At 46.5% G+C, this 22,819-nt stretch overlaps 1 protein-coding gene across 2 annotated transcripts in view; it reads left to right on the top strand.

The window, feature by feature from the left end:
- The window catches only part of NLRC4 (NLR family CARD domain containing 4), a 46,472-nt gene that overhangs the window by 14,467 nt on the left and 9,186 nt on the right, over positions 1-22,819 (top strand). Inside the window, exons 5-9 of one of the 2 annotated variants that reach the window (XM_062210175.1) lie at positions 773-2,752; positions 12,377-12,469; positions 14,332-14,502; positions 15,226-15,318; positions 16,224-16,391. In XM_062210175.1, coding sequence (XP_062066159.1) covers positions 773-2,752; positions 12,377-12,469; positions 14,332-14,502; positions 15,226-15,318; positions 16,224-16,391 — 2,505 coding nt within the window. Of the gene's footprint in view, positions 1-772; positions 2,753-12,376; positions 12,470-14,331; positions 14,503-15,225; positions 15,319-16,223; positions 16,392-22,819 lie in introns of those variants that run through there. The other variant, XM_062210176.1, reaches the window with a different exon arrangement.

Below are 22,819 nucleotides of genomic sequence, written 5' to 3'. Positions count from 1 at the left end.
GCATCCCCAAGCCCAGGACAGGGCCTCTGCTCTCCTGCCTCCTCGTATCGCCTGGCACTGGGCTTTGATTCATGCTAAGGAAAAGCTCAGAGCCTCTCAGGAACCTGCCACTGGATCTGTTGGGTGGTGGAGCCAGATAAGTAACCTCAGGGCCGGGGAATAACAGGTTTGGCATGGCCTCACTCACAGTGTAACCAGACAACAGTTGCTTTGATTGAATCTCAGCATTGCTTAGTCTGCCCATGGGTGAGTGGCCCACTGGCTACTCCTTGACCCAAGCATCGTGACCAAGAGCGCCTGAAGGACTCAAGGAGCATGATCCTGATTTTCATGAAATAGCCATTCCGTTTCTGTCACCTTGCACATTACACCACGATGGATTTTAGTCAGCATTAAGGCTTACCCTGCCGAGTGCCACTCCTAACCATCATTCGCAGCCCATCCCTCACTTGCATGCTGGGTCTTAGCCAAAAGTCTGAGAAGTGATTCCTCCTTTACGTTCTTATCCTAGACACTGGCTCCCCCCATTTATCCTCGGCTGCTGTGAGATCTGGTGGTGGAAAGGAGGAAGCAGATGGCCCAATGGGGAGGCGGGCAGAGGGAGCCATGCAAAGCCATGGATGTTTGGAACTCTGTGCCAGCTCAGAGTTGGGGAAGGAAATTAAAGTTCCTAAGGCCAGAGTCTCAGCACCACGGCCCGTCAGCTGCCTGGGCCCTGGGCTTTAGGGAGACACAGAAAGGTATGGGTTTCACATCACCTCTTCTCTGCCAGGTCTTTTCCATCAGCTCTCAGAAGGGGACTTGGACGAGTTGGCTCAGGATTTAAAGGACCTCTACCACATGCCATCCTTTCTGAACTTCTATCCCCTGGGCGAAGACATCGACATCATTTTTAACTTGAGAAGCACCTTCACAGAACCTGTGCTATGGAGGAAGGACCAGCACCACCGCCGCGTGCAGCAGCTGACCCTGGGGGACCTGCTGGGGACGCTGCAGAGCCCCTGCATCATCGAGGGGGAGTCGGGCAAAGGGAAGTCCACTCTGCTGCAGAGGATTGCCATGCTCTGGGCCTCGGGCAAGTGCGACGCTCTGGCCAAGTTCAAGTTCGTCTTCTTCCTCCGCCTGAGCAGGGCCCAGGGTGGGCTCTTTGAAACGCTGTGTGATCAGCTCCTGGATGTCCCTGACATGATCCAGAAGCGGACCTTCATGGCTATGTTGCTGAAGCTACGCCAGAGGGTCCTCTTTCTCCTGGACGGCTACAACGAATTCAAGCCCCAGAACTGCCCAGAGATCGAAGCCCTGATTAAGGAAAACCACCGGTACAAGAACATGGTGGTCGTCACCACCACCACGGAGTGCCTGCGGCATGTCAGGCAGTTTGGTGCCCTGACTGCCGAGGTGGGCGACATGACGGAGAACAGTGCCCAGGCTCTCATCCGGGCAGTGCTGGTCAGGGAGCTGGCCGAGGGCTTGCTGCTCCAGACCCAGACATCCCGGTGCCTGCGGAATCTGATGAAGACCCCTCTCTTTGTGGTCATCAGCTGTGCCATCCAGATGGGTGAGAGTGAGTTCCACTCTCACACGCAGACCAAGCTGTTCCGCACCTTCTACGAGCTGCTGATACACAAAAACAAACACAGGCACCAGGGGACCAGGGCTGGCGACTTCACACACAGCTTGGAGCGCTGTGGGGACCTGGCGCTGGAGGGCGTGTTCTCCCGCAGGTTTGACTTTGAACAAGAGGATGTGTGTGGCGTGAATGAGGACGTCCTGCTGGCCACGGGGCTCCTCTGTAAATACACCGCGCAGAGGTTCAAGCCTAAGTATAAATTCTTCCACAAAGCGTTCCAGGAGTACACAGCAGGGCGGAGGCTTAGCGGTTTACTGGCATCTCGGGAGCCAGAGGAGGTAGCCCAGGGCAACAGCTACCTGCAGAAAATGGTTTGCATTTCGGACATTACGTCCATGTACAGCAACCTGCTCCTATACACGTGTGGGTCGTCTGCCGAGGCCACCAGAGCCGTGATGAGACACCTCGCAGCAGTGTCCCAGCATGGCAGCCTGCACGGACTCTCGGTCACCAGGAGGCCCCTCTGGAGGCAGCAGTCAATGCAAAGTGTGAAGAACACCACTGAGCAAGAAATCCTGGAATCCATCAACATCAATTCCTTCGTGGAGTGTGGCATCAATTTATTCCACGAGAGTATATCCAAATCAGCCTTGAGCCAAGAATTTGAAGCTTTTTTCCGTGGGAAAAGCTTATATATCAACTCAGAGAATATCCCTGACTACTTATTTGATTTCTTCGAACATTTGCCAAACTGTGCAAGTGCCCTGGATCTTGTTAAGCTGGACTTCTATGGGGGGCCTCCAGTCGCAGGCGACATGAGCAGGGTCGGCACGGAAGAGACCCCACAAACCTACATCCCCAGCCGGGCTGTGTCTTTGTTCTTCAATTGGAAGCAGGAGTTCAAGACTCTGGAGGTGACGCTCCGAGATTTCAGCTGGCTGAACAAGCGAGATATCAAATATCTGGGGAAGATATTCAGCTCCGCCACAAGCCTCAGATTGTACGTTAAGAGGTGTGCTGGCATGGCTGGGAGCCTCAGCGCGCTCCTCGCCAGCTGCAGGAACCTCCAGTCACTCCTGCTGGAAGCCAGTCCCCTGACGGCGGACGACGAGCAGCACATCACATCGGTGACCCAGCTGGAGACGCTGAGCGTTCACAAGCTGCAGACCCCGCGGCTGCCAGGTATGGTCACCCGCAGCCGCTTCTGGGATAAGCGGGCCCAGCCAGGCGCTCCACGTCACAGCTCAGCCAGCTTCATCTGAGCACTTCTAATCGTTTATAGCAGTGGTCAGGCCTTAGAAGGGAGGTGGGAGAGCTGGGAAGGGAGGCCCATATAGGTGGGAGGCTAGCAGCTTGGTGGGCCCAGGGGAGATCCCCAGAGCTGAAGCCACGTGGTCTCATTGAGAAGCTATTTTACACACACACACACACACTTACACACACACACTTACACACAAACACAGACACACATACACACACATACATACACACACATACATACACATGCATACACACAGGCTTCTGCAGAAAGTTCATGGAAAAATGGAATGAAAAGAAAATGCACATTTCCACAAACTTTTGGAAGTACCCTCGTGTGTGCATGTGTGTGTGGTGTACAAGGTTAAAATAAATGCATGTACTATTTTTAAAATATAAATAGGAACAAAAAGTAGGTTAAGCTCATCTTCAACACCACCTTCCCCTTGTCAGCACCTCCATCTCTACCTGACACCCACTGCTTCCCGGCCAAGGGTCTCCCTGGCTGGCGTCAAGTCTTGGAGGAAAGCCAACTTGTAAATTAACCACCTTCAAGGGCTGGTGACTCCCTGTGAGTAGATGCTCGTCTGGGAGATTATAGTGTGTACCCATCCACCCCCATCCACCACATTGTGCAACTAGAAAGGATCTGGGGAGCAGATACAGTCCATCATGGAGACATTTCAGACTTCAGACACAGACACATGGGAGTAATGTTCCTGGGTAAAGGAGTCTTCCCCAAATTATAACTATCGCTAAAGATGAGTGTCCGTACCACCTGCTTGGACCAGCTCGGGGCCCAGAGCAGGGACTGCTGTGAAGTGTGAAGCCACAGACCACAGGAACTTCGTTCTATGTGACCAGAGCAACCTGGGTTTAGTTTTCAGTCATAAGAAATTTCCCATCCAGCTCTGCCTCACTTGGCGCCCTACAGAAGAGTTTTCTATTCTAAGAATCTGGGATCTTTTGTACAGATAATCTTTGTGACCTCTTACTCAATGCAGGAATCCCTTCTATAAGAGTCTGGATGTCACCTGACTTTCTTAGGCTCCCTTCTGGGTCAAGAAGTTAAGTCTTCTCTCAACATCCATTTTCTTCTACTGCTCTTGCAAGGTGATAGTCCACGTGCTGAAAGTGGTCTATGTGCCATTAAGCATCTGAAATTCTTTGTGCCCCAGTCCAACGGCCTCTCTAGAGACTGTCCTCCCTAGAGAAGCAAGTCTGCTGAGATTGGGAGACACAAATGAAAATCAGAGTTTCTCATTTCTCTTGAAAATCATTCAATTTGGCAACTGTGTGCCCCCATCCTGTGAGATAGGATCTGCACGCAGTGAGGCAAAAGGAAAAATGTCTTCTAGACCAAGGTGGCCTGCAGCTAGCTAACCTAAGTGCATCTGGACTTTCTTGCGAAATATTAACATTCCAGGGATTAGGTAAGGGAGAACCCAGGATCCAACCCAGTCGTAATGACTGGGTTATCCCACAAGATCTTGGATGACCACCAGATTACCTAAAGAGCAAGATGACAGACATGACCAACAAAAATGGCTGTGGTCTTGTCAACTGGGTCCCTACATCTCACTGTCCAAGTCCAAAATGTTTTCATCACCCCCAAAAACAAACTCCATAGCCATCAACAGTCACTTCCTATCCCCTCCCTCTCTCATCCTCTGGCAACCACTAATCCATTTGTTCTCTCTGTGGATTTGCCTATTGGGGACATTTCATATAATTAGAATCATACAAAATGTGGCCTTTTGTGTCCTCCTTCTTTTATTTACCATGATGCTTTCCAGGTTCATCTGTGTCTGAAAGGGGCCCCAATCTTCATATATTGACAATGTAATCATCAATGTGTTAAGAAGTGGGGACTGGGAGCTTTCATGGACAGGACTGAAATCCTCATAGAAGAAGTATGAGTTAGTTGCCTCCCAAATTTTCGCCCTGTTTGTTCTTCCGCCTGCCACCACAGGAGGATGTGACATTCAAGACAACGTGTCACAAACAGAGAGGGGCTTCATCAGACACCAGATCTGCTGGCACCCTGATTATGAACTTTCCAGACTACAGAAGTCTTTCTGGTCCTTATAAATTGCTCAGTCTCAAGTATGTTGTTAGAGCAGCACAGATTAAGACAGCATTGCACTTATTTGTATTATCAAATACAGTTGTGCCGTGTGGGTGTTTTTGTATCGTCTGACCATTTTACAGGTGAGGAAGCTGAGAGGCAGAGTGGAAGTAGTTTTCCCGATTAGAGGTGGCAGAGCACATGTGTGAATCTAAATAGCTCGAAGCCTATGTCCCCATCTCCATTTTATGCCACTTCTTGTCTTGTCCTAGTTCATGCTATGTATGTTAATTGTAAGGTAAGGCCAAATATATGGCAGCCAGTTGTTTTTTGTTTTTTGTTTTTACAGTGACGAGATAATCCCTTCCCTTTTTAATGCAAACTCAAATAGATAATTGGGGCTAATGTTTCGGTGCAGTGGTTTAAGCCATTGCTTGAGGTGCTGGCATGCCATGGCAGAGTGTTCGTTTAAGTCAGGGCTACATTGCTGCTGCTTCTTTTTTTCCTCTGTGATTTATTTCTTCAAAGATTTATTTATTTATTTGAAGGTCAGAGTTACACAGATAGAGGAGGAGAGGCAAAGAGAGAGAGAGAAGTCTTCCATCTGCTGGTTCACCCACCAATTGGCCATAATGGCCAGAGCTATGCTGATCTGAAGCCAGGAGCCAGAAGCTTCCTCCAGGTCTCCCACACAGGTGCAGGGGCCCAAGGACTTGGGACATCTTCTACTGTTTTCCCAGGCCACAGCAGAGAGCTGGATCAGAAGTGGAGCAGCCAGGTCTCAAACTGGATCCCATGTGTTGGCTTCACCCACTAAGCCACAGCACTGGCCCCTACATTGCTTCTAATCCACCTTCCAGCTAATGGTCTGGGAAGGCAGCAGCAGATGACCCATGTACTTGGGCCCCTGCCACCCATGTAGGAGACCAGGATGGAAGTCTTGACCCCTGGCTTCAGCCTGGCCCGGAGCTAGCTGTTAATGCCACTGGGGGAGTGAACCAGCGGATTGAAGATCTTTCTTCCTCTATGGCTCTGCCTTTTGCATAAATAAATCTTTAACAAATTAAATATATAAGTAAGCCAATAAAGTTCTATCTATGCCATCCCATTCTACAAGAGGCTTCATGTTAGTGAGCCAAGGGCATCTTGCTAACCCCACTTTTCCTCTGCTCTGTTCAGCTCTCTCATTGCCCCTGCCTGGGTCAAGGCCCTCTGACCCACCCGTTCTTCTTCCTCTTTCATCTTTACTCAGAGTCATCTTGCCCTTCCCCACAGGGGAGAGGATGTGTCTAGGTTTATGCATGAAATAAATTTCAATATCTTCAGTGGGAAGTCCTCTTTAACCCAGCAATAAACTAAAATGTGAGCCCTTTAAAATGCATGCACACACACAGATATGCACGTGCATGGTTTTGGGGGAGGACTCCAGGGTGTGCCTCAGTAGAAAGCTGGAATCAGAAGCAGAGTCAGAACTCAAATCCAGGCATTCCAATATGCGACGTGGGCGTCTTAATTGCTGTGCCAAACACCTGACCCAAGAAAGGATGTTTTAAAGAAATATTTCTTCAGAATTTCTGTTTAGTCTTACTTTACATTTCAAAATGTTACTGGTAAAGGAATGCTTTTACAGAACATTAGGCAATGTTTTGGTTGCTTAAGAGTTTTAAAAATCTATGGGGCCAGCATTGTGACACAGTGGGTTAAGCCACCACCTGCAATGCCAGCATCCCATATGGGCATCACTTTGAGCACTGGTCTCGCTCTTCAAACTGTGGTGCTTGCTATGTGGGCAGCTGGGCAATGATTAAGATGCTTGTCTCATTCCAGCTCCTTCTCCCTTACAATTCCAGCCTCCTGCTAGTATGCACTCTGGGAGACAGCAGGTGATGGCTAACGTGGTTGGATCCTTACCACCCACGTGGAAGACCTGGATTAAATTCTTGGCTTCCTGACATTGGAGGAGTGAACCATCATATGTCTGTCCATCTGTTTCTCCCGCCCCCTCCCCCTCTTTCCCTTGCAAATAGAACAGAACAAATTGGGGCAAAAAACTGGTTACAAATTTTAGATTTTGGGTGGAAAATAGCAGATATCACAATCAAATTTTACTTCTATTTCACGCATTATACTTTTGGGGTCAGATATTTCTTTAGAAGTAGGTAATTCCTAGGTTGAAGGGGCCAGTTAGAATGACATGATGCTGGCGCCATGGCTCACTAGGCTAATCCTCCGCCTTGCGGCGCCGGCACACTGGGTTCTAGTCCCAGTCGGGGCGCTGGATTCTATCCCGGTTGCCCCTCTTCCAGGCCAGCTCTCTGCTGTGGAGGATGGCCCAAGTGCTTGGGCCCTGCACCCGCATAGGAGACCAGGAGAAGCACCTGGCTCCTGGCTTCGGATCAGCGCGGTGCCAGCCGCAGCGGCCATTGGAGGGTGAACCAACGGCAAAAGGAAGACCTTTCTCTCTCTCTCTCTCTCTCTCACTGTCCACTCTGTCAAAACAAACAAACAAACAAAAAAAGACATGACAAACAGCATTCCTAACAGGCAAGAGGCCTTGGCAAAGCAGCTTTAAGGAAAGGCCAGCTACCAGGTTCAGAAAGTATATTCTCAGGAACCACACACTGCCTGTAACTGTCCCAGGTTGTTTTTCAGTATTTGCTTTATGCTGTTAACAGTTGCCTATGTTCTGGCTCCTATAATCAGAATACATAGACTGGTGGCTTAAACACCAGAACTTTATTTTGCATAGTTCTGGAGATGGTGAAGTCCATGAGCAACAAGCCAGCCCACCCAGGTCCTGTGAGGGCCCTCTTCCTGGTTGGTGTTTGCTGTGGGGTTGCAGGAGGGAAGTGGGGGCAGACGACCACCTCTGGTCTTCTCATCCTCCTTAAGGACACAAATCCCATCACGGGGCTCCACTCTCCTGACTTCACCCAAACCCAGTGCCCTCTCAGAGGCCTCACACCCAAACACCATCGCAGTGGGAATTAGGGCTTCAACGTATACATTTCAGAGGGGACACACACATTCAGTCCACAGCAATGGTAAATAAGAAACGTTTTGGAAATAAAACCTTTAACAAGATCCTTTGTTCAGTAAGGAATAGATTCACATCCTTTGTTTCAAATACAATCAGCCCCTGGTATCTGCAGGAGATTGGTTCCAGGGCTCCCTGCTGATAGGAAAATCCAGATGCCAACTTGCACGTGTAAAATGATGCTGCTCACAGCCTCCTGTGTATTTCAGATCGTCTCCAGACTACTTGTAATATCAATGCGATATAAACCCCATGTAAATAGTTACTGCATGGTATTGTTTGGGGAATAGTGAGGAGGAAAAAACTTGGCATATATTCAGCCAAGGGGGGGCGCATTTTTGATCCTTGGTTGGTTGAATGCACAGAAGTGAAATCTGTACTTTTTTTTTTTAAGATTTTTATTTATTTATTTGACAGGTAGAGTTACAGACAGTGAGAGAGAAAGAGACAGAGAGAAAGGTCCTCCCTCTGTTAGTTCACTCCCCAAATGGCATCTACGACTGGAGCTACGCCGGGATCCAAAGCCAGGAGCCAGGTGCTTCCTCCCAGTCTCCCATGCAGGTGCAGGGCCCAAGCACTTGGGCCATCCTCCACTGCACTCCCAGGCCACAGCAGAGAGCTGGACTGGAAGAGGGGCAACCGGGACAGAATCTGGTGCCCATATGGGATGCCGGCACCGCAGGTGGAGGATTAACTTAGTGCAGCACCGCGCCGGCTCCTGTACCTTGTTTTTTACTTTACTATTTTCCAAACTTATTATAATGTGGCTGTGAGAAAATAATTTTTCAAAATGGTTTTTTGAATTCTGTAGAAGTCCCTAGAGATCATCAGATACACCAACAACAGACTGAAGCCAGAACCGCCCTGAAACGGCTATTTTTCTTCGCTAAGTGCATTATTTATCTATGATAAATCACAAACCTTAAATTTTCAGTTTCTATTTAATGTCAACATTTTTTGCCGAGTGAAAATGGTAACTATTGCATATATAATGGAAACTAACACTGGAGGTATAAACCCACCGTGTTTTCCAAAATATTGACTTGCTTTACGGCCCATAAGAGTGGGTCAGCTTGGTAAATATTCCGTGTCCATTTGGAAAGGGTGCACAGCCTGCCACTGCTGGTTGCAGTATTCTGTCAATGGCAATCCGATCAGCTTGCTTGCTAGTGCTGTTCGCATCTTCCTGACACTTACATTGGTTTTCTGACTACCTGTCTATCACATGGATAGAAGGGTAAAAAACTATCAGATCATTATCGTGTATTTTTCAGGTTTCACTTCCATCAGTTTTGTTACTTGTACTTTGACATGTTATTATTAGGGTGCACAAACATGTGGGGTTTGTTGTGGTCAAATGCTTGCATTACCACCAAGTTCACATGTTGAAACCTAGTGCCCAGTGTGATGGTATCAGGAGCTGGGGGGTGGATCCCTCATTAACAGGCTTAGTGTCCTTATCAGAGAAGCTCCAGAGGGTCGTCTTGTTCCTTCCACCATGTGAGTGTGAGGACATGGGGAGAAAGCACCCTCAATAAGCCTGGAAGCAGCCCCTCACCAGACACTGAATCTACTGGTGCCTAATCATGGACTTCCCAGCCATCAGAACTGTAGGAAATAAATGTTTGTTGCTAATAAGCCACTTAGTGTATGCTATTAGGGCACGTCAGAAAGTTTGTGGGAAAATGGAATTCAAGAAGTTTAGGAGTGGGCAGTTAGCCTAGTTAACACGACTTCCCACATCAGAGTACAAGGGTTCGATTCCCAGCTCCCAACTCTAGCTTTATGTTGTTGCAGACCCTGGGAGGCAGCAGATGGTGGTGCAAGTAGCTGAGTGCCTGCCATGCACCTGCGAGATCTTCCTAGCTCCTGGCTTCAGCCCCACTCAGCCCTGGCCATTGTGGGCACTTCAGAAATAAACTAACGGATGGGAGCTTGCTCTCTCTTTTTCTGTCTTGCCCTCTCAAACAAATAAGTAATTTTAAAAAGATTATTTTGGTACAAAAACATGTAGAAACCATGTAGAGTTTTTTCATAATTGGTGCTTTTATGAACTTTTAAAGGCCCCTCACATTTGGTTAAAGCAGCCTATGCAGACTAAGACAGGAGCTATTTTGTCCTATTGATGAATTGACCCCTTATCATGATGAAATGACACTTTATCCCTACTACTGTTCTTCATAATCATATCAGCACTGGGGCCATCATTGTGGTGTGATGGGTTGGGCTTCCACTTACAATGCTGGCATCCTATATGGGCGCCGGTTTGATTCCCAGCTGTTCCACTTCTGCTCCTGGATTCTGCCTGGCCCAGCCCTGGACACTGTGGCCATTTGGAGAGTGAACCAGCAGAAAGAAGATCTATCTTTCCCTCTCTTTGTAACACTGCCTTTCAAATAAATAATGTTTAAAAAATCAGTACTTGTGTTATCGCTAGTGTTACTTAAAGTCTACTTGGGTGTTCACAGAGCTACCCAAGCTTTCTTTTGATTCAAGTTACCGTGGCATATCTTTCTCTACCCTTTTAATTAATTAACTTATTTATTTATTTATTTATTTTGACAGGCAGAGTGGATAGTGAGAGAGAGACAGAGAGGAAGGTCTTCCTTTTTGCCGTTGGTTCACCCTCCAATGGCCGCTGCGGCCGGCGCACTGTGCTAATCCAAAGCCAGGAGCCAGGAGCTTCTCCTGGTCTCCCATGCGGGTGCAGGGCCCAAGCACTTGGGCCATCCTCCACTGCCTTCCCAGGCCATAGCAGAGAGCTGGCCTGGAAGAGGGGCAACCAGGATAGAATCCGGTGCCCCAACTGGGACTAGAACCCGGTGTGCCGGCGCCGCAAGGCAGAGGATTAGCCTGTTAAGCCATGGCGCCGGCCCTACCCTTTTATTTTTAAGCTATTTCTGTCTGTATCTAAGGTAGGTGTCTTGTAGGCAGTATATCATTGGGTGTTGCCTCTTCATCCATTTCAACAAAAGCTACCTTTTCATGGAGTATTTAGATCATTTACATGTCATGCTATAACTGATAAGGCTGTGCTTAAATCTACCAACTTATATGTTTTCTAATGCTCTGTCTGTTCTTTGCTTCCTTCTTCCTCTTCTTGAACCCCTGTTTTGAATGATTTCTTGTGTCTTAAATTTTTTTTGATACTATCCTCTTGGTTGAAATTGCATTATTTCTGATGACAAATTTGGGGAGAATTTGATTATGCTGAGTCTTCCAAGCCATTGAGTATGGTCTATCCATTTATTTAGATATTCTTTATTTTATTACCATTTTGTAGTTTTAAACATATAAAACCAGTATATGTTTTGGTAGATTTATACCTAACTTTGTAATTCTTTTGGCACTAATTTAACTGGTAATGACTTTTTCTGGGGTGGGGGGTGAGTTTCTAATTGCTTATTGCTACTATATGAAAATAAACTGATTTCAATGTGTTGACTTTATTTTTTCTACTCTGGTAAATTCACTTAGAAGATGTTTGATTTTGTAGATTCCTTTCAATTTTTGCCATAGACAATCATGCTATCTCCAAAAAGAACAGTTGTATTTCTTCCTTTCCAGTCTTCCCATAATGCAGTGTTGAATAGGGGTGTTCACAGTGAACTGGCAGCCTTGACCTTGATCTTGGGTTTTCACCAGGAAGCATAATGTCCGGAGTTTCCTTGTAGATGCTTGTCATCAGGTTTCATCACCAGCCCCCCTCTACTCCCAGGTTGCTGAAAACTTTGAGCAGATGGATGTTGAATTTTATCAACAGGTCTTCTGCATCATTTTATATGATTATATAATTTTTCTTCTTTAGACTGCTGATACAGTGAATTATATAAATTGATTCCTGAATATTGAACCAACCCTTAACTCTGTATATGAGTGGAAAGCCCTTTTGATGGTGGTATAATATTTTCTTATGTAGAAGTAAATTCCATTTGCTATTTTGGTAAGGATTTTTGCTTCTATGTTCATTGAGTGATATGGGCCTGAAGTTTAATTTTCTTGTACTGTCCTTGTCCGAGTTTCATATCAGCTTAATGATGGCTTCATAAAATGAGTTGGGACTGTTCAATACTATTCACTTCCCCCTGAGTACTGTATTAGCTGCAGATTCTGATGTTTTCCTGTTTATTTGTCAAAATTTGACTCCTGATTGTTTAGAAGCATGTTGTTCAATTCCCAAGTGTTTGGAGATTCCTCTGGTACTTTTCTGTTATTGGTGACTACTCCAATTCCACTGTATTTGGAAATTTTACCTGTAGCTAAGTAAAATGCTGATCATTAACCAAAAAAATGCATTTTTATGTCAATTTCGTGGTCATTTCTTTCCATGGTGACAAGTAAAATCTTTTGACTGGTAATAGAAATAACAGTAATAATAAATGACATAGTAAGAATAACCAGTAAATGTCAATTGACCACGGTCCAATCCTTTTTGTTTTGGCAGGTGGTTTGACGGACAGCTTGGGTAACTTGAAGAATCTTGTGAAGCTCATACTGGATAACATTAAGATGAATGAGGACGATGCTATAAGGCTAGGTCAGATCTTTGTCTTCTCTAATGGTTGTATTAATGTAAGTTCAACAATAAGAATAGTTAGCTTAAGACTGTTTGACCTTGCCTGTATCTGTACAAGCAAGGATTTTAAAAAAAAATTTATTTATTTGAAAAGCAGAATGACAGACAGAGAGAGAAATGTTCCATCCACTGGTTCATTTCCCAGATGGCCACAACAGCCAGGGCTAGGCCAGGCTGAAGCCAGGAGCCCAGAACTCCATCCAGTTTTCCTTATGGATGGCAAAAACTCAACCATTTGGGCCATCACCTGCTGCTCCCAGGGGCATTAGCAGGAGGCTGGACTGAAAGTGGAGAGCCAGAAGGTGAGCCATCTGAAGTGGGATGTGGGAGTCCCAAGCAGCAGTTAACACCCTGCACCACGGCACTCACCCTGGCAAGAATGCTTGTATGTACTTGGGGGTTTGTGGCTTCCCTAGAGATCTTCCTGTATTTCCATTACAATACTTTGGCACTATTTTTTCCAGTTGCATACCACTAGACTCTAACCCTCTGGGAGGATGAAGCCATGATATATTTTTAACTTCCCTCTCTCTGGTTGATTAGCTATATTTATATTTAAAACATAGAAACAATATTTTAGAAGTCTATATGGTGGTTTCATAATTGAATGAAACTTCATAAACAAAGTGGAACATAAGAAAGACTGACTTCCCCGAGGTCTTAAAGGTCAAGGTACCACCCCCCACACACATACACCACCAACAGTCTGGTTCCGCCATTAAGAAATCAGAATTAGAACGCATCAGCCATTATTACATTGGTAATAACTTACTGTTTCCTAAGGCGTTCCTGTGTGATGGGTTGGACAATACACAGGGCAATTTTACATCCCTCACCTCGGACCGTCACAGCAGTCCCTCCATGAAGGTGTAATAATCTCTAACGTGACAGCTCAGGGGCTGGCTCGCTTGCCCACACTTACACAATTATTAAGAAGGGGATGCAGCCGTCCAACTGACTGCAAAGCGTGCGCTCACAACCCCTGAGCTATCCGTACTCCAGGACGACAATCACTTTCACTGAGCGCGGACTGTGCCCAGCCGCCTGCTAAATCCCTAACGCATGGTATCCGCACGCTTCCCAAAGCCCGGCAAGGCTACGGCCATCAAACTTGGATGCTTCGTTCCTGTAGGCCAGCGTATCTTCAACAGAAGGACACTTAATGACACGCCTTAAGGAGCTATATTAGCGAGTTCACGCCTAAGTCATCCTAAGCTCCATATTAGGTTTAACCTAAGAAAAAGTGAGATGTTAGGATGCTTTCAATTGTGCTCTTGATACACGATCACTCTTCCCCAGGGCTGAGTAGTCACAGGCTGTGGTCTGCCTTACAAAGCATCACCACACCATGTCTCGCCTTCCTTACAAAGCATGACCACACCATGTCTCGCCTCCCAGGCAGAGTTTGTCAGGTTTGGAGGCAGCTGCACTAGAAGTGCTCCCAGCAGCTGAGGTCACCGTACTTGATCCTCTGAGCTTAGTGCCCGCCTCTCTAAGGTTTTGGAGGAGGTTTTTGTGAAGAGCTAGGATAAGAACACACATGGACATCCACTAGAAATGGTACACATCCACTGTGGTTTTTCTCATGCTGCCAAGAGAATGGCCTGCACCTAAGTGACCTTTATGTGGTCAGGAGACTGGAAAGTGAGAGTTGAAAGCAAAATGATTTGCTTTGGCTCTCTGCAACTTGAAGTCTCTACAAAAAAAGAGCCTTGCAAGGTCTCTCTGTGCACTTGGGTTTGGTCTGCTTTTTAGTCCATCAGCCTGTGTTTAAATCAAGTGAACGTGGCTTCCTCGTGCGTTTCCTTCCCATCTCCTTACAGCTGACACCCTGACAAACCTGAAGAAGATGCGTCTGTTTCGTTTGACCCACGTGTCCGACATCAGACGGGGAACGGATTACATTGTCAGGTCTCTGACCGGCGAACCCTGTGCCCTGGAAGAAATCCAGTTAGTGTCCTGCTGCCTCTCAGCAAACGCTGTGAAAACCCTAGGTAACAGCTGGCTCCCTTAGCAGTGAGCTCAGGGTCACAGAAGTGGGGTTCCTGGACGCTCGGGCATGCTGTCTCTCACAAGGAGAGCTGACCTGTAAGGGAAACAATAAAGACACCAAGGTAATGTCCAACCTGTTTTTAATGAGTTTTCTCCATGATTGGAGGTAAAATTAATTAGTGATATATAGTAGGACAGAATTTCAAAATAATTGAAGTTGTTATACTTTGAAGAAAAGGCAAAAAGAAAAACATAGGCACATGAAACCTGCCATGTGTCCTGCTATATAATTCCTGCTTACAGATATCTCAGTGAATGGATAAATAAAACACTGAGAGGCAAAGCCAGGGATTAAGAGTTCTCAGGCCTCTGATTCTTGCCCACAAAACCTCACAAGCTCCTCATTCCCTAGATGAAGATGGCGAGGATAAGAGAGTTGGGCGACTTTCCCATGAGGACATGACCAGAGTACCCCATGCTACTTCAGACTTTGTGTGACTTGCAGTTTGTTAGAACTGAGGACTGGCGAGTAGCTGCCCATCTTGCCTTAGCCATGGGAGGTGGGGGTTGTGCCCACCCAGGTCTCCTGGGAACCGTAAGAGAAGTCAAGCCAGAGGAAGCTTTGCATCTCCATCAGCAAACAGGATGAGGGCTCAGAATCCACCTTGGGATAGTTAGAAACGCATATATAGTTACTTTACATTTTGAATGACCTTTTTCTCCAGCTAGGAATCTTCACAATTTGGTCCAACTGAGCATTCTTGATTTATCGGAAAATTACCTGGAAGAGGATGGAAAGGCTGCCCTCCAGGAACTGAGTAAGGACAACGCAACCCCGCGCAGACCCTCGAGTGTGTGCCCTGGGCAGTGGAACAAGCACCGCAGAGCCCTGAGCCCTCTGTGCCCTGTGTGCCTTCCTAGGGAAGGTCCTTCAGCCCTCTCTGTAACTGCCCTTACAGTGCAGCCCCGTGTCATTCATTTATTTATTTGAAAGGCAGAGTTAGAGAGAAAGAGAGGGAGACACAGAGACATCTTTCATCCACTGGGTCACTCCCCAAATGGCTGCAACAGCCAGGGCTGGGCCAGGCTGGAGCTAAGAACTTCCTCCATGCCTCCTACTTGGATGGAGGGGCCCACCAAGCTCTTGGGCCATCCGCCACTGCCTTCTCAGGTATATTAGCAGGGAGCTGGATCAAAGTGGAGCAGATGAGACTTGAACCAGCATACATATGGGATGCCTGCATCGAAGGCAGTGGCTTAACCCAGTAGGCTCAATGCCAGCCCCAGGCCCGTGTCTTTTGAGTGAGAGTTTGCATCTGCTTATTGTCTGAGAGGAGGCAAATTTGCTTAAGGAATTAGTGGTAATGATTTTTAAGGTGTGGTAGCAATATGTGACTATGGTTAAAAAAGAGAAAGCGCTGAAACCTCTTGTAGACTTGTCTCCTAGTAACATAAGAGGAATCGAGTCAGGATTGAGCGAGGTTGTCTGTTTGTTATTGTTGATGCTGGCTCAGTAGCACACACAGTGGCATTCCGGTAGTCTGATGTTCGTATGTGCTTACCTACTTCCATAACAGCAACCAGAAGACAAGGTGATTCTCAGTGCTGATCCGGTAGGCCAGTGGGCCACAATACGTAACCATCACTCCTCCCCCCACACGCCTTCTTCCTTCATCTGTTTGAGGATGATCCAGTCCCTGAACCCACTCTCTGTTTCTTCAAGTTGATAGGCTGGGCACCCTGGCTCAGCTCACTGCACTGATGCTGCCCTGGTGCTGTGATGTGCGCGTCTGCCTGGCCAGCCTGCTGGAGCAACTGTGGGGCACCCCGCAGCTCATCAAGCTCGGCCTGAAAAACTGGAGCCTCACAGATGCCGAGATTAGAATTTTAGGTAGGTGCACCTGCGTGCGTACACAGGCACGCACACACATACACACTCACAGCCAATAGAAAGGGGATTGGGCATTAAAAAGTTCTTTAGGTGGTTTTATTTGGTCCCTTTATTTTATTTAAGGAATTAGATGATTTACAGTGTTAGCCCTCCTTCAGGTTTCTCAGCATTTTGCCTACAGAATTAAAGGCAAAGGATTCCCAGTGGCTGACAAAGTATATTACACAGCTATTAGCAGCTGCCCTTCCCAGCCCTAACTGCTTGAATTTGGTAACATCCTTCCATCTCTGGACATTCGTAAATCCTTCACTGAGTGGCAATGCATGGAAAAGTAGATGTTGGGGGCTGGCGCTGTGGCGCAGTGGGTTAAAGCCCTGGCCTGAAACCCTGGCATCTCATATGGGCGCCAGTTCTAGTCCTGGCTGCTCTATTTCTAATCCAGCTCTCTGCTATGGCCTGGGAAAGCAGTAGAAGATGGCCCAAGTCCTTGGGCCCCTGCACACCCACATGGGAGACCCAGAGGAGGCTCTTGGTCCCTGGCTTCGGATTGGCGCAGCTCTGGCCGTTGTGGCCATCTGGGGAGTGAATTAGTGGATGGAAGACCACTCTCTGTCTCTACCCCTCTCTGTAACTCTTTCAAATAAATAAATCTTTTTTTAAAAAAAGAAAGAAAAGAAAAGTAGACCTGCCTGTGTCTTAAAGAGAAAAGCAGCTGGAAGCTGGAATGTCTCTAATGACCTAGTGTTGACGGTCATTTCTAGTCATTTCTGCTATGTCCTATTGGTTACACTGGTCGCGGGGACAGCTGCGGGGCGTGAGCACAGGCAGGTTAGCGTCATTGCAGCCACCTTGCTGGCTGTCACACTAAGTGAAGGATCGCTGAAGACAGCCTTGACCACCATCATGTCCCTCCCAGATTTTTATTTTACATGAAAGTCAGAGTTATAGAGAGAGGGAGAGAGAGACAGAGATCTTCCATCTGCAGGTTCACTCCCCAAATGGTCGCCATGGCCGGGGCTAGGCTGGGCCAAGGCCAGGAGCCAGGAGCTTCTTCCAGGTCTCCCACATGGGTGCAGGGGCCCAAGGACTAGGGCCATCATCCACTGCTTTCCCAGGCACATTAGCAGGGAGCTGGATTGGAAGTGGAGCAGCCAGGTCTCAAACCAGCGCTCATTCGGGATGCTGGTGTCGCAGGCAGAGGCTTAATCTGCTATGCCACAACGCCGGCCCCTCCCTCTCAGATTTACGTGCACAGCTTTGCGGCATTCAGCGCAGTCACACTGTCATACAGCCAGACCACTACCCATTTCCATGACGTTCCCCTCTTCCCCAGCTGAGGCTGCACGCATTACCCAGATCTCTGACCTGCTCCTTGTGTAAAACCTCTCCTGGAGACACTTCCCTCGCCAAAGCCTTAAGGGTTTTGCCTTCCTTAATGGTGCTTCAAGTTCTGGACCTTTCTTTCCCTTCATACCTAACTCCACTTCCATTTCCTCACTCTCTCGGCCCCTCGATCCCATCTGGGGAGAGTCTTCCAGGCCCTTCCTCTATCTGGGTGATGCTGGAGGCTCGTGGCTTCGGGACAGACTAATGAGCTAAATAATGACACATCCCTCCCAGGTAACCCGCGTCCTGCAGGGAGGCCTTTGGGGAGTGTCCAGATCACCATCTTGAATTTAATGTCAGTGGAATCCTGCAGTATCTATCTATTCTTTTGTACCCACTTCTTCCACTCAACATTGTGTGTGAGATTCACCTGTTCTAGCTATGTGGTTCCAGTTTCTTCTCACTGCTGTGCCATGTGACTCTTCCATAGCTCATCTTCCCATTGTACCATTGATGGATATTTGAGTAATTTCTAGTTTCTGAATACTATGAACCTATTGACAGATCTCTGTTGAGTCTGCACCCAAGAGTAGTATTTGTGTTAAAGGCAAAGAGTATGGATCAACCTATGTTCAGCTTTAAAAGACAAGCCAGTTTCCCTATGTGCTTGTATCCAATATAGGTCTTTATTTTTGTTTATTGATTTGAGAGACTGGGAGGGACAAGGGTGGTGTAGGGGTGGGGGTTCTTTCCCCTGGTTTGCTCTCCAAATGCCTGCAGAGGCTGGGGATGGGCCTCGGTCAGAGTCAGGAGCCAAAAACTCCATCCAGGTCTCTCCTGTGGATGGCAGGACCAATCACCTGAGCTATCACTGCTGACTCGCAGGGGCTGCACTGGGAGGAAGCTGGAAATGGGAACAGAGCCAGGACTTAATGCAGGCATCCCAACCAGCAGCTTAACCTCCAGGCCGAAACCCACGCCCCACGCAGGTTTTTAAGAATCACTGGATTTCTTTATAACCCACGGAGAGCAGATTTTTTTATTCCGGATTCCAGATTATTTATTCCATATGAATTGTGACAACGTGTTCTTATGTCTCTGACCTGCAAAACTGTGACAGCTTTGAGGACACGGCTCATGCCACTGAACTTGGTATTGAGTGTGCAGTTGTCCTTGGATATCTGTGGGGACTGGATCTAGGACCATCCCCCAGCAGATGCAAAAATCCATGGCTGCCCAAGTCCCTTACATGACGTGGCACAGTATTTGCATAGAACCTCTTCCTGTATACTTTAAATCATCTCTGGATTACTTATAACACCTAACACAGTATATATGACATATAAATAGTTGTTAACTGTATTGTTTAGAGAGTAATAAGAAAAATAGATCTGCACAAACTCAATACAGACAAAATTTTTTAAAAATGCTTTTATCTGTCTTACTTATTTGGAAGGCAGACTGACAGAGAAAGAAAGAAAGAGACAGAGAGAGTGCTCTCTGTTGGTTCACTCCCAAAATGGCCACAATAAAGCCAGGAGCCTGGAACTCCCCAGGTCTCCCACATGGATGGCAGCAATTCAAGGATTTGGGCCATCATCTGTTGTCTCCCAGGCACATTAGCAGGAAGCCAGGTCAGAAATGGAGTAGTTGGGACTTGAACCCAGGTACTCTGAAACAGAATGTAGGCACTGCAAATAGTGGCTCACACCCCCGGACACAATTTCTTTTTCCCAAATATTTTCTGTTCACAGTTGGCTGGATCTTCAGATGAGCAACCTGCAGACACTGAAGGTCAAGTGTATGTCCCCAGGGCATGTTCCTAAATATTTGTTGGATGAATGAACAAATGAACTTATACGAGTCCCACAATTGCTCTGAGGTATAAGCTCTGGTGTGTGTGAGTTCTTAGAGCCTCTGGCTTTCCTAGACTAAATGCTGTTTTCTGGTACATAAAATCATGCCCCCAAATCTAAAACACAGGTATGTGATTTCACACCCTCTTTGCAATATGCAAACCAACCAACTTTCAAACTGGAAGCCTCTACTTAACGTTTCCTGGCTGTGGTCACCATGGGTGCAGGCCCGGCTTAGGGGTTCCCAGTCCCATTTGGCAATGGCATATGTGGAGCAGACACAGTAAGCCTTGAGAGGGGATAATAAAATGCAGACTGGTGACAAGAGATGGACAGTCTAATGAAAGAAAGGCCACACAGGGTGATGTAGGGAAGAAACACTCCATGGCACGGGCCATGTACCATGAAAAACAGGGTGGCTGAGATGCACCGCAGGTGTTTATCAAAGGTTTTAGACACTTCCTGGTCCTCACAGAAACTTAGCCCTCCCCGCCTTGCCAGGAGTGGCTTTTTACTGTCTTGATTTTCACACCTCTCCAAGTCCAAAGGCAAGTCCTTGACTTTTTCTAACCTCATTAAAAGTTCCTACTTCCATGAGGCTTAGGCCACCTGCCTGGGCCAAGTTCCTTCCATTTTTATTGCTATGAAGTAAGAACTTTGGTCACTTTTTAGTGTTCACTGGAGACTTTGGCTGTCTTCCAGAATTCCTTGCCCTCTAACTCCTGTCCCTAGGATTTCCTTTCCCACGTGAAACTACTCAACTAACATAGGACCTTTCTTTTCAGAAATCTTCCCCTATGCTCTGCTGAACCAATCCACTCTATGAGCATGGAATGGCCAATTATGGAAATTTACTTAAAATTGCTCTACTTCCTTGTTACCAAATTCAGATATCCCACTCTCAAACCACACCCCCCATATTCCCATCTTACTTACTCAATGGCTCCTAGTCATCAGTTTTTATTAATCGACCCTTCCAGTCCATCGACCCTACAACTTCCTGTTTCTCAGCCCCTTTCTACCTGGACTTTCCATTCCACCTGCTTCCCATGCTCCCTCCATGGGGACACTGTTCAGCTCTCGTGACCTGCAGTACCACAGGTCAACCTAGGGTGGAGAGGTGAAATGGATGTGATAGCGAAATGAGGGATGATGTCTCTGATTAAAGGAAGAGATGCAAAGAGAAAATGAGATGTGGGATGTGAGGGATGAAATGAAATACAGTGAGTGGGATGTACTTTCCTGGAAAAACTCCAAGGCTGGTTCTCCCTAATTTTCTCTTTTTGTACCTACACTCAGGCTACTGGAAAAAAGTCACAATTTAGCAGATAGACACCTTACACGCTAGTATTGACAAGCTTCCACAGAAACATTTAGCACCAGATGGGAAGCAAATACTGTATTAACAAAACTTGTGGCACATAGCAAAAACAGAACTTGAAGAAAACTCTCATAGTCTTAAATATCATCAAAATACATCAAATAAGGCTGAAAATTAATGTTAAGCTTCTAATTAAGAGCCAAGAGATCAGCATAAATCCTAAAATAACAAATCAGAGAGTATAGGTCAATAAAATAGAAAACACAAATACAGCAGTGCCCCCCTTATCCACAGTTTTGCTTTCTGTAGTCAGGAGTGATCTAAAAATATTAAATACAAACTTACAGAAATAAACAAGTTATGAGTTTTAAATGCACACCATTCTGAATGGCAGGATGAAAACTTTGTGCCACCCCGTGCCATCGCAGCATGAAGAGACAGGGCTGATTCTAAGTTCCTATTGCTAAGCCAAAGGAGCAAGTCTCAAATGGCTGTGTAACGTCTGATTCCAATTATTTGACATTGTGGAAAAGGCCAAAACTACTGTGATAGTAAAAATCGTCAGTGGTTGCCAGGAGCTTAGGAAGACAGGAGGAAGAGTTGAACAGGTGCAACTTAGGGATTCTGGGGGGCAGTGGAGCTATGTGGTGTTATACTGTAATTGCTCATGCATGACACCATTTATTTTTCAAAACCCACAGAACTTTATAGCACAAAAAGTGAAGCTGCACGTATGCAAACTAAAAAATCTTTTAGGAGGTCTGGAAAACCTCTTAATACAAAACAATCCAACAGGAGCAAGTGTTTAACATGGCAGTTAAGACGCCTGAGAGAGCTTGGGTCTGATTCCCGGCTCCATCCCCTGACTCTAATTTCCCACTAACGCAGGCCCTGGGAGGCAGTGGCGATGACTCAGTGGCTGAGCAGCTGCCATCCGCATGGAAGGACCGGCCCGAGTCTCAGCCCAGTCCTTGTTGTATCAGGCATTAAGGGCACGAGCCAGTGCATGAACGCATTCTCTCCCTCTCCTTCTCCTTCTCCCTCTCTCCCCTCTTCCTCCCTCTCCATCTCAAATATATTTCAAAAACATTTTAAAAATCCAGCTGAATCAACCTCACTTAAAGGGATGAAAAGAAAAATATTGACGTAAATAACTTTGGAAACCAGTTTTCTCTAAAAACTAAAGGGACAAGGGACAATATGAAAACCCTGCACTCAGATGTTTTAGGGCAGAGTATCCCACAGGGATGCAGGCTGAAAGTGTTGATACTGCCTATGCACACACCGCAATTGAATGGCTGAGTGTATGTGTGGCAAACGGTAGGAGCCAGGTTATTTTCTGTTAGGGTGGGATTTTACGGCAAGAGGAGGCGGCTAGGATCATCCATGTAGTCATGGATTACAGTTAGAGACATCAGTTTGAACTCTCAGCTTAATATAGATACAAATGACTACATATAAAAATGCATATATGCATAACACATACATGAATATGTACATTCATAGGCTCTGCTGTACACATACATATATGTCTTTGCTTTGTCCAGTGACATAAAGCACAAAAACAAGTACACACCAGAAGCAACGAGTACACCTCATACCTAGATCGTGGTTTCCAATTCCATTTTTCAATGCAAGCAGTCAGGGAACTTTGGAGAAATTGTATTATGAGGTCAGGAAATGCAGGGGATGAGTCTAGAGCACCTCGCAATCTCAGAAAGTGAGGAAGAAACCAAGAAACCCAACTTACAATGACAGGGCCACGTAAGAACCAAGTAAAATACACAGAATGGCCAACACCAGAACAATTTCACTAGCAAAATGAAGTTGTAATGGATTATATTCCATAGCATAAAATAAATATCCATGAGTTTGTATTATTATATAAAGATCTGAATAAATAAATGGTAGAGCAGAGACAAATA

This window comes from Lepus europaeus, chromosome 13 (assembly GCF_033115175.1).
Source record: "Lepus europaeus isolate LE1 chromosome 13, mLepTim1.pri, whole genome shotgun sequence".
NCBI lineage: Eukaryota > Metazoa > Chordata > Mammalia > Lagomorpha > Leporidae > Lepus > Lepus europaeus.
Note: the sequence above shows the minus strand (reverse complement) of the source record. Positions and strands in the feature narration are given on the sequence as shown.